Here is a 13,133-nt window from a genome sequence, read left to right as displayed (position 1 = left end):
AAGACACAGGACTTGGGAACGAAGTCGACTTCAAAAATTATCAAAATTACTTTGAAAATTGAATCTTAAAAAATTAAACTAGAAAAATTAAAGACAGGCTTTGAGCTATCAAAAGTTATATATATATATATATATATATATATATATATATATATATATATATATATATATATATATATATATTGAAATGTTTATCTTGAAATTGTTATAAAAATTTTTCTTGTTACATATCTAAAAATTGTTATTGGGCAGGAGGGAGGTTGTGACGTGTAGTCACATATTTAAAAAAAGTTTGTTGTGAATCTCGTTGCAAGTGATAATGTTTTGCTTATTCAATAAGAGTTGGCAGCAGTAGTAGTCTTACTGCTTGGTGTACCTGACCACGCCTTCTCTTCCCTGCGGCTTTCGAGTGCCGTATCTGTGGTTTGTTCATAAGGGAAAGTAACATCGGATAAGAGCAGATGGGTCATCTGTTAAGTGCTTCTGGACATGCAACATTAAAGGCACAACGATGAATGTGTGCAAGAACTTTTATTAGTATGAAACATATCCAGCATGCTCTGCTAAACAGAAACTTAAATCAAGCTTTGTATATACTTTAACTGTTTTTTTATGTCGTTAAGGAACTACTCTTTCCCTTAGAACAGTTTTCAAAAATTCTAATAATCTCAAAATTTTATTGTTTGTTTTAACAATGCGTGTTATCCAATATTGAAATATATATATAGTTCTTCCATGTGCTATCATACGTCTACTTTTGACGCGTAGTCTCCATTTTTACTGATTTTCATCTATAGTTGTATGATGTATACGACGAATGATATGATAGGACTAAAATTCACGCAATAAGATATTTGATGTAGAATACATTAACATGAGCACTCATATATATTATAATATAATCCATATAGAATATTAATCATCGATTCTTACGTATAGATTTTATCTTTTAATAAAATCCAGTGATAGGAAGAACAGTACTAGTCGTAGAAACAGTTAATCAGTATTTAACAACCAATTTATGTCCTGCTATTCTACTTATGAACTTATTTTTAGATTAGTCAAAAACTTGAAAACTGTTAAACTAATCCATAAGATGGCATTGTTCTGTATATTTAATATTTGGTTTTTGACGCTAAGGATAGTTCCTTTTTTTCGTGTATTTCTTTCACTCACCAATTCAATTGAGTCGATCCTTGCAGAAAACCTGCAATTAAGTTATTGGTATATTTGATATTTACAAAAGTATATCTATCATTTTCAACAATTATTATTTATGCGACGCTTTTCGGAGAGAAAAGAGAGAGGGAGGTGTTTAAAATGGAAATAAAATTCGAAACGACTGATGTTAGTGTTAGTTTCATAGTTTTTCGGTGTCGCTGAGAGTAATAGTGATACATCCGATGCCAGTTAGATCAATATTAAACCCAATCGGCATAATGTAAGAGTTGGGTGTTTGAAACAAGTAATATATACTGAGCAATAATATAATTAAATATAACTATTGTGAGTATTGAAAGTTAGCATTTTGTTGGCATCTTTTATATACTAGTCATTCATATTAAAAGTGAAGTAACACTCAATGTGAAATTTTATAAAATTGCATTATTATTAAGATATACTTTTAAATAGGTATGAATGAGGAGGTACTGTAAGAAAATATGAGTTTTGAGTTTACATATCATTATATGTATATTCCACAAATTCACATAGTATATAAAAATTAATAATAATATTCTATAAGCAAAAATTTGTTGTTACTTTCAATACTACAAAAACCTGCAGATTGTGCTGCATTAATTATCTTTGCAAATAAAGACATGGCTTGCAGTATACTAAAATATAAATATAAATGTCTGTCCTTCTACATAACGTCATGCACGACTTCATACATAACTTTATGCGTCAACAACTGAATGTCTATAAAAGCCTCGATTTCGTTATCTCTAAGTATTGTTACTATTTCAATTAATATATATGTTCTTAGTTAGTAGTTATAGCATTTGAATCTATTATACCATCTTCATTGGATCGGAAGAAATAAAACGTAAAATATTGCAGCAAACACATGAAAAATGTAATTTCTACTTACTTCGCCTGTGCGTTGTTGGTGAACTTTTATACTGATAGGTACATCAAGTCGTTCTGTTCAAAGGTCGTAAAACATGTTATTAAGACTCCGTGTTTCAAGCCTTAGGAGGGATTAAAACTACTATTTAGATATTTCTTTTGGAGATGAGCCGAAATATGATTTTTAGTCTTAAGAATAGATTACTAACAAACTTTAGGTTGTTAATGTATGGCTCTACAATAAGAAGATAAATTATTCTACCACGATACTTGTAGTTAAAAGGAAGATAACACTCATTAATATTACATTCTTGTGACTGACAGAGCGAAAATATAATTCCTTCCAAGACATGTATTTATTCACATTAGCATTATTTACTTTCGGCAATCAGTGAATTAACTTTACACGTTATGTTTGCTCCCTTTTAGTCCATTCTACGACAGCCAACAACAAGTTCGAGTACAATTTATAGTTACTGATAGAATAGCTTAATAATTAATTTTAAAAAGCGAGCAACAAATTAGAATATCAAACGTTCAACACAATTACACAATCTATTTTGTTATAATTTATTTTAAGCTGCTATTTTTGTTACCTTCTTCTTCGTCTTCTTGTTTGAAAGAGGAAGCAGCTCCAACAGCTTCAAGGGCTTCCTTTATGTTCTCATCGTTGTCCCCATCTGTTGCGTCTAATTGAGAAATGTTATCTGATTTAGGTTATTCAGAAACAAAAAGTTATGATTTGTATACCAAACTCTAAGAAATGTTCTCAATATTCTACAATATCTTCTATAATATATCCTTCAATCTCAATTTAGTTTGAAACCCTTATGTTGGTCGTGGTTCGGACTAACTTTCAATCTCATATCTTATTTATTTATTTATTTTATTTCCCAACTATTCCACGACGATCATGGTTCATGCCCATACCTGCATCTTCGTCATGCTGGAGTTTGGAACGCAGCAGGCGTAGATGCAGACAAGGTAAGAAATATTTACTATACTACAAGTGTGTTGAAATCATGCATTGGATTTAATACAAGTGAAAAACTCAAGACTTGGATAGTGAATACATAATGTCACTCAATAAACACAGATATTACATGCACACTGATGAAGAAAAAATAAATGATTTGACAACCTTTTACTTAATATCGACGAAATAGGTGGCTTGGCATATAAATTAAACAACTCAGCCATTAATGTTGTCCCATCCATGTCCTGTGTTGAATCCCGAACGCAGCTTCCTTTAACGGTGCTCCAAACCGGCGCTAAAAATACAGTTATGGTCCCAAACGAATCGTGCTCCGGAGTCTCGCTTATTATGATGTTTATTTTAACTAACAGTGAACTCGACTTCTTCTTCACATCAAAACATTTCGCAGATGAAACTGTTATACACTTGAATCCAAAAACACTTTGAGAATAAAGTGTTTGTCACATACTCAACTAATTAAGTTCTTGTGTTCGTCCCATGGAGGTATAACTCGTACACTTAGCAGTAAAATACGGGCAATATACAATTTCTTGCAGCGTGGACGCTGCTCTCGAGTAGGTGCTGGCTGCCTCGCCTAGCACACAGCCACGAGGAGGTAATCCTTATAAGGGATGTCGAAACACTTAGGCTTTGTCCAATTGGCTATTGTGTATGAGTTCTACGGGGCTGGAGTCCCCCGGTTATGACGTATAATGCTGAATTCAAGCTCTTTCGCTGAAGAGATGTGGATGCTTCGAATTAACCAACCAGAGATGAACGATGACAACCTGTAGGTGTGATTGCAATTTTCCCGGACTCTGGACTCAGAGAAGCATTCACAAAGGAAGTCGTTGTTCCCACATTGTATGTCCATATATAGCCATGAAATCGTACTGAGGCTCACCAACAGAAAAGAAAAGACATACCAAAGCGATGAGGGAAGAGTTTCTAGAATGTGCGGAAATATACGAGGCTTGGTTAATAAAGTTCGAAATTAAGTCTATTTTTCTCAATGCCGTTTATAAATCCAAAAATGAGCTTTAGTTCGGTAGTAACTTATTTGCTTGAGCTACTTTAACTTTCTCCCCTCAGCAATTTAATTCTATGATACTTCTTTTACTAAACTACCACATCCGTCATCAAGATTTGCATTTCTTCCAAAGAGAAACAACTTGTTGATGGATTGAATAATTAGTTAAAATAATATAGTATGGGGGGAGAATGTGTTAAAGGCTGGAAATGGGAGAAAGTTAGAAAAGTCCTCAACTTAATGTGTGAGTTTGGTTTCTGTAAAGTTAAGAATGACATATATAGAATTAAGGATGGTTTAAGTATAGGATCTAAGATAACTCCGGTATTGTCTGATATCATTATGAATGTATGGGAGAAGGATGTGGTAGAAAAGGGGAAAGAAAAGATAGGAGTTTTATGTCGATACATTGACGATTGTTTTGGGATATGGGAAGGATCAAAAGAAGAGTTGATAGAGTTCCTTGGTAATATTGAAGATAAGGAGAAGGGAATAGAATTAGAATTAGAGACAGAGCAGGAAGGTGTATTAAGTTATCTTGACATTTTAATGAGTAAGGAAGGGAAGAGCATTAAGACTCAATGGTGTCAAAAAGAATGTAATGCTGGTATCTATTATAATAAGAAAAGTAATGTAGATAGAAGCACAAAAGTTAATTTCATAAGAAATATGTTAGAAAGAATTACCAAAATTTGTAACAAGAATGTAGAAGAGAATGTGTAAATCTTTAAAGAACAGCTGTATAAGAATGGTTATAGTAAAAGTGATATCGTTAAAGCATGTGTGGTTTCTGGACAAGGTAAAAGTAAGGAGGAAAATGAAGGGGCGTGGAAATGCATTGTAGGGCTAGGAGAATATACCGAGATTTTGAAAACGATGTTAAGAAAGCAAGGGGTAAAAATATATAGAAAAGATATCAGAACGTTGTTGGACATGGTCAAAAGCAAAGGGAAGAAAAAAGAAGAGTTCAGAAAGGTGTAATTTATTGTATAAATTTATGGATTGTGATATGAAACATATTGGGGAGACGGGAAATTATTGAAAGAAAGAATTAAACAACATAAAAGTGATGTGAGATATGGCAGAGAAACTAACGCAATCTTTAAACAAGTAAAAGAAACAGAACATGTTGTGAACTGGGAAGAAGTTATTGTGCTGGAAAGGTTGTTGCCGAAAAAGTGGAAAGAGGCTTGGTGGATACAAAAAACGGGATGTAAACTTAATGAATTGGACCAAAGGTATCAGCATTAATAAGTAATGTTATTGGAGAAATATTATTGATAAATACAGAAACATGTATGTGAATTAATGTATTCAATGGTTGTTTGTTCTTTGTTGTGTCTTTCTGGTAGAATGTTATGTTTTCCCATTGGTCAATTCAGATAGATTTCCACGCTTCTGATTGGCTGTTTGAACGGGCCAATAAGAGAGCAGATAGGGAGATTAATTGTGTATATCTATATTTGAGTAGTTTTTTTTATCACTCAGTGTACGTCTGATGAGGATAGTGTGTTGTCTTTAACGCAAAGACAATGCCATTTTGGAATCAACTTGAAATAACAGCAATTCAATCATACTACAGCAGCATCAAATAAATTAACTTTTCGGCTTCTCTAATTGTTCTATAAGAGAGGGAAGTTGTTTAAAGAAGCACTGTCCCTTAAAGTTTGAAGTTTTACATTGTAACGGTATCTTTTTGAATAAGAATCATTTTGCCTGAATAAATGACTAGAATAGAGCTATTGTAATGTATTTTAAAAGAAAATGAAAATTAGACTGTCCATTTTGTAGGAAGGATAACTCTGCGATATGCTATTTTTGATTTTGTTTCTATCTTCGGATAATTGTTGGGAAAAGAAGTATACAAAGTTAATGTAGGGAGGGAACTGTGAGAATAGTGACGGTACAACGGTACGTTGTATATTTTTGGGCAATAAGTGTTTTCTATATGTACTAAACCAGGTTATTTTCAAGAAGAAGTTAGTTAAAAAATAATATAATTGTCAAATATACCAAAAGATATTCAGATGTCAAAAAAGAATGAGGTTGTCAATGCGCGGTTGGCAGCACAACCAGATAAGAATATAAATAAATATAGAATTATGAAATGGGCAGCTTTGTCAGGGACGACTATATAACAAGTTTGATAAAAATAAAGGAAAGTAAAAGCGGCCCCATGAAATGTGTATTATTTTAATGTGGCTCAAATTCAGATTACAACAAAAGAACCAGTGGTTATCGTACTAACGGTAATTTAAATGAAAATGCTGTATTTCCACTTGAGAGGTTCGTTTGAAACGTATTATACTTGCTGAAAGCTCAGCTTAAGGATCATTTTTGAAGAGAAAAGAGTTAAAATCAAAGCAAAGAACAAAGTGCCTTAATGAGCAATCAATCAAGCAAAGAGTAAAGTATCAAACGGTCAAAACAATTATAGAGATTATTTTATTATAGTTGATTTTCACTCTGTTTCTACTCATTTTCTTCTTGTCCATGTTTTTCTTCGTCTTCTTCTTTTGAAGCAGAAACACCTGCAAGGGCTTGAGGTGCCTTCTTTATGTTCTCATCTTTGTCTAACTTAGTTGCATCTAATGGAAAAAAGTTTATCTCATTGAGGTTTGTCCGAAAGAAAAGTTTACAGTAAGCATACCTGTGCACCGAAACCTGAAAGAAGTTCCCGATATCCTACAGTATGTTCTATAAGAATGCATTCAATATCAATTAAGGTATTTGCTGTAGCTACTTTCACTTTCTTCCCTCAGAAATTTAATATTATGATACCTCTTGTACTAAAGTACCACTTACCATCAACATTTGCCTTTCTTCCAAAATAAATAACTTGCTGAGAATTTGAAGAATAAGGTAAAATAATGCTCTGTGCATTAACTTACTAATTTCATGTGCAAATGTAAAATGCCTCATTGCTACTACGTCTCCACCAATATTTCATATATCAGAAAATAACTACAAATATATAACCATATATAAAATGAATTAATAATTAAGTATAGCACAAATAGATGTGTGTTTTTCTCAGGATCATTTGCCTAAATAAACTTTCGTTTACGTAAGTACCAACCTTTGTTTTTAAGACTACACCCGGCTAAAGCACTTCTGTTCTGCTTCTCCTGCAGTGACATTTTGCCCTCCTTGGACCCTAAATAAATGCAAATTTTAAAAAAAGTAATCCTCTTGATAATGCACAGAAAAATATAGTTAAATTTACAAAGGAAGGAAATGTCGAAAGAAGAATATGACAGGTTAAGAACACAGATATCATATGTGAATATAGACAAACCGTTGAAGATATTGGTTCATTATTTTGCGCATCTGATGCAACGATATTTCTTAACATATCGAATCTCAGCTTGATGTGCAGTCTTTCGCAATTCTATTTTTGTAAGAAAGAGCCATCTGTACTTAGATCAGAGATTTTACCATCCAAGCGGTGTTGATTACGTGGCACTAGCAGAAAAGTGAAATGATAGCCTTATTATAAAATTCCGCTAAAAGCGAAGTGAGATCTGTCTTACTATTGATGAACGAAAAATGGCAAACTGTGCCGTTATGTACTAATAATAATTGATAAAGAATAGGTTAAGCAATTGGGCAGTATGTTTTGGGAAGGGCTCTCAAATGTTGAAGACGATGAGCAGATTGGATGATCATTCATCGTATTCGGATGGATAGTCTAGTGGAATGCATCAACAAGAAAGTGTGATTTCATAGATGGTTCACATTAACTTAACACCCAAAAGAGTTTCTGAATTGTCTGTGAATACAGTGTATCGAATCGTGACTGACAAGCTGGGTAGGTACTACAAATGCGGACAAATAGTCATAAAGAGCAAAATCAAATGCACGCTATTTTTGCCCCACCATTCGGAGGATAATCATGACCTCTTTTATCACATATTGTTGAGAAAAAGAAAACAAAATAATTCACGTCACTGGGGAGGCTACAGTCAATGTAATAGTAGCGCTCTGTTTGTTCTAACGCCAATAAATATAAACAAATTCCATTGGTTTAGAAAACCATTGTACCGTTCTTTGGGACACTAAGTGTATGATTCTTGTTGAGCTGTAGGAACCAACACGGATTATTAAGGAGGTGTGTATTGTCAAACATCGAACAGTTTGCGACGTGCAACCTAAAATTGGAGGTTAAGAATTGTATACTATGGAATTATTCTGATCTATGACAACTTCCATTCACAGAAACCTGCTAGTAGTTTCAAGACAATTTACAGATACCCTCTTTATGACCCTTTCTTCCCCTAACAATTTCTTTATTTTCTGTCACTTGAAAATTGTCTGGCATTGAAGCATTTGAACGACAGTAAAGGTCTCAGTAATTTTTTGAATTGCTGGGACTTCAGGCAGCAGATTTGTGCCTACAAAGAACGCAGAAACTTGTGCGCGATACCAAGTATGTGTCGTGATTTAGATGACTATTTTGAATAATAATCAAGGTGTGTATTTGTATATTAACCATAATAAATTTCTTCTCATATCATTTTATTGTTTCTGAGAAAGAAATATCGATATTTATCTACATGTGCTAAGTACACACTAATATGTCCAAGTTAGAGTGCTTATCCGATATGCCATACTTAGATGTCAGGTCTCAGGTGATACGTACTGAGATCAAATTCACGTTGCGTGCTAAAACGAGTCTGGAGATTCCTAATCAAGTTGTGAAATATTTCAAGCACATAACATCCGCGTGAGGCACCCTGGGTAATTTGAAGAAGATGCATACACTTCGTCATTATTTTTGATATTAGTTAAACAACTTGACTTTTGACAGTGTCCTATCAATATTGACCTTACGTGCTATACATCGTTTCTAAGCTCTTCATTATGTCTTTGCAATAAGCTTTCAATTAGCCATCTCCTTATTCTAGTTTTTGACATATGTGGACGACCTTTACTTTTCCATGGATTTTTCATCCACTTTGATGTTCTTGTTTCGTGATTTTGTTGAGAACGTTCAACCCATTTTAGGACAATTTCTGTTTTGGATGTAGAATTTACATAGACTTCTCTATCCTCCTGATGCCTGGCGTAGACAGGGCTCTACAAAATATGACGTTATATCCATGCTCGTTTAGTAATGATCTCGTATTGCACTGCGTTGAAGCCGGTTTATATCATTTATTACAGTTGAAATTCAGTTCTGGTTCATAGATGGCAGGAAAATTCAGAGAACTAACCCACCTGTGAAGGAAGCAAGATGGCGTCCAGTAGTACAGAAGTCAGGGTCACGCAGTCAATTTATTTTATTTAATATTTAAGATCTAATTTAGTGTGTTCAAAGCTTCTGTGTATTTGTATGAAATAATGTATATTCTTTCTGGTCTTTAGGATTTAAGTTTCTTTGTAGTAATTGGCATACAACACTTTATTTGTGTGTGCGTAGAGAAGTATCTGCAAATGTTCTGAATGTAGAGTATGATAGAGAAAAATATCCAATATTCGAAATGCACTATGTAGGTTTCTTTTCTTTTAGTTTGATAAGTAAAATAATAAAGAGTAATAAAGTGTGGTTAGGAAGAATAGAACAAAATTAGAAATGTATATGAGGAAACCTACTACTATGAGGAATTTGAAGAACGTGTACTATATTGTAGTGTAGTAACTTGTAGAGTAATGTTATTTTTAAAATAAGTATAGCTATCAGACGTGACATTAACAGACATGATTTTTATGTATGGGAAAAATATAAAGGATAAAAGTAATAATTATGCAATTTAAAACAATTTCTCTTTCATAAACACATGATAACGTAACAACAAGATATAATGGGCCTTATGCAGAGATGTTTTGACGTATGATTAGCGTCATACTAAAGGCCTGACTACTGCAGCAAACATTTGTTAGTCGAACTCTTTAGTATGTTACTAATTACACCTCAGAATAGGTCTGCACAAGGCTCAATATTTTGAAACCATTTATGTTTTAAGTTTCAATCGTTTATTTCTTGTGTAGAGATGGCTCTACGTAGTGTTACTGCGCATACGTGCAAAAATGTTTACCAAATATTTTCGTTTACTAACCAAAGGGCGGTAAGCATTAAAATTATGCAACATTTACCTTAAGAGTACACATAATTCATGAAGTTGAATTATCCTCGGTCTCAGGAATCTATCCACAAGTTGATTTTCAGGCATCTCTTATTTTACTTTTCTGAGATAAGTTGAATAGCTATTTGCTTTCATTCATTTTCCATTGATAATAATTATAATGTTACGTGCTTCTTTTAAGTATGTTCCGTTAAGATTTAGGACAATTTCTTTTCTGAAAGTATAATCTAGGTAGTACGTTCTATGTATAACCTGATTTTTGGCAATATGCCTCTTTTCTTTGTTGAGATAAATGGAGGAGTTATTTGATTTTCATTGATTTTCCATTGGCATTCTTATATTTCGTGTTTTCGAACTGTGTTCCATAAAGTTTAGAACAGGTATGAAATATATCATCTACGTAATCTCTTTTCCACTTGAGCTAACTAGCAATCATCTCTCTGTTTTGATCTTTTAGATAAGAGGAGGATTTTTTGTTTTTCATTGATTTTCCATTGATATTTTTCGTTCCGTGCTCTTTTGATTATGTTTCACCTATTTTAGTACAATTTGCTTTCCAAATACAGAATCTGCATAGTTCCTTCTACATTTAAACTGAATTGCAACCATCTCCTCCACAGTCTGTTTACGACATTCAAACCAGATAGGCCATTTAAAGAAGGATTACCTGAAAGGAAATATTTCCTACCTGAAAATTTATCTTTTTCTCATGTCTACCTCATGCCTAAACTGAATAGTGATATACTTTCTGTATCACACTAAGTGCCTTTATATTTCGAATTCTCGTGATTTTTTACAAACGTTTTCTGTCATTTTCATTGTTGGGTCAATCCACCTGAAGTGGTCCAAAGACGTTGAAAATGATTGCTCTACCACCTCCGAAAAATATAGAAATTGTAGCGTAATGAACTTCGTGTATGGCAAGGTCAATAACATCATTTACGTTGTCGTACGTACAAATGTTTCTGAACAGTGGTCATCTTTGTTGTCGGTAGAGTGCCAATTTTTGCATTTGCAAGCGTTTACGAAAACTACAGTTGCCCAGGACGTACGAATCAGACGAACACCAAAGGACATCTAATGTTTACAGGATAACATAAACTGAGGTACACGGAGAACAAAAATTTTTGCTTCTAAATAAATATACAGGGTTGCAAACCAATACATGAAATCACAAGAGAAACTATAGAAAGATACACTTTTGAAGGGTCTGTAGTTTGGAATATCATAAAGTGAGGGTTCATAAGTTCCTATTGCACGTAGAAAGTCTGCAGCATTATCCACAGTTATAATACTACTGGCAGCATAGGTTTATGGGCGTATACATGTGATTTTGTGAATGTTATATTTTATGTATGCATGTTATGTATTATGTGTGTGTGATTTGTAAATCATGCAATAATAAATTTTATTTATTTCAGTTATGGTCAAAGAAGGAGAAGGAAACAGACCTAAGGTAGCTAGCCAGAACTCAGGTCCAAAAAACCTACCTCCTACCTAAATAGGGAAGGATAATACAGCAAGAAAGACCTGGAAAATAGGAGAGAGATTATTCAGAATCGACTGTTGCGTCTGCTGATAAGACCAAAATATTTGGCAAAGGCTGGGGCAGTGGAGGAAAAAAAAAAGATTAATGGGAGTCCGAAAATTGAAGTTTGTGATTTTGATGCCATGTTTGGTGCGTGATACCTCAGGAGTGTAAAGTGCTAAATTTGCTGCTTACGCCACAAAGTAACTCGGAATACGAATAAACTATTGCAAAATAATCATGACTGCTATTACATGGAGGAAAAATCAGAGGACATTGTACAAACACGAAGAAAGTACGGGCGTGATAAAGGTCGTAGCCCAGTAATATTTAAATATTTTCATATGTTTCATGCTAGATCTCAACATCAATTACAGATGGTGAAGCAATTAATCCGCTTTTGTTTGTGTTCTGCTGTGCAAAAGGTTTCGAGTGGAGTTTGTTCCATTTTGCTAGCTCCATGACCATTGCAACGATTATATGGTAAGGGGGGTTATCTCCCCTTGCACCCACTACACCCATAATCGAACTGGACCGCGGAATTAAGGAACTTAATGTTTCAGCAATGTATCGTTGAAATCCAATCCTATTTACAGAAGTTAATATGTTCAGAAGGTTACGTTACATCCATTCTAACTGTATATAAAATTGCAAGAGCTGACATAAAATAAAGGGGCACTTACGGTTGACGTGAATAGTTGAAATTTAGCATGATTGTATCCGTCATGTACTAATCCACAGAAAAGTTAATATTTTTAACTTTTAGTGGGTCCTAAGGGGGAATGAAGAAATTCTCCATGTTATTTAAATGAGCCATTTTTTGGACTTATAATCTCATATATTAGGTACTTGAAATTGGAATAAAAACTTGACATTCGATATGTTTGTACAGTTCAGTTATTGTTAACTAAGTGAATCACCAAATATAAGTATTTTCAAGCGTAGAGAGGTTTTATTGTTAACTGAAAAATCTTTATAAAAGACATCTACACCCTAAATTGTTTAGGCACTTCCGGCAGGATCAGAATGATGTAATTTTGTATGATAGTAGCTTTCCCGGACAACCCACAGAATTGCCGAAAGTGAATATTTCTAGTTTCTGAGGGTTCTAAAAGGGTACGAAGTAATTCCCATGTTATTTAATGGGTGTTTTCTTCTGCCACAAAATATCTTTTAGATAGTTGAAAAACGAGAAGAAACTTGAAATTTGGTAGAATTGTAGGGCTTGGAGGTACAAGGCCATATGTCGAGCAAACGCGGGGGTCTAGGAAGAGAGCTCCGAGCTAGAAAAATATCCTATATAACTAAATCTCGTGAACGTATTAAATTCCGTAACTGAGATTGAATTTTAATGATACTTTCCTGATACATTAAGTTCCTTAATACTGCGGTTCAGTTCGATATATGTGTCGTGGGTGCAAGGGGGATCCAACCCACTACCAT

The 13,133-nt window shown here is 33.8% G+C and overlaps 1 protein-coding gene and 1 long non-coding RNA gene across 4 annotated transcripts in view; one reads left to right on the top strand and one right to left on the bottom strand.

Moving 5' to 3' along the window:
* LOC145683719 (uncharacterized) overlaps positions 1–13,133 on the top strand; it is a 101,870-nt gene that overhangs the window by 64,616 nt on the left and 24,121 nt on the right. The window lies entirely within an intron of this gene.
* The window catches only part of LOC145683579 (uncharacterized), a 65,849-nt gene that overhangs the window by 49,064 nt on the left and 3,652 nt on the right, over positions 1–13,133 (bottom strand). The window contains exon 2 of the mRNA XM_081754925.1: positions 2,667–2,777. Within this exon, the coding sequence (XP_081611051.1) occupies positions 2,667–2,777 (111 nt within the window). The remainder of the gene's footprint in view (positions 1–2,666; positions 2,778–13,133) is intronic.

Source organism: Thermobia domestica, chromosome 4 (genome assembly GCF_964235325.1).
Source record: "Thermobia domestica chromosome 4, izTheDome1.hap1.1, whole genome shotgun sequence".
Taxonomy (NCBI): domain Eukaryota; kingdom Metazoa; phylum Arthropoda; class Insecta; order Zygentoma; family Lepismatidae; genus Thermobia; species Thermobia domestica.
This window is presented reverse-complemented; position numbering and strand designations above follow the sequence as displayed.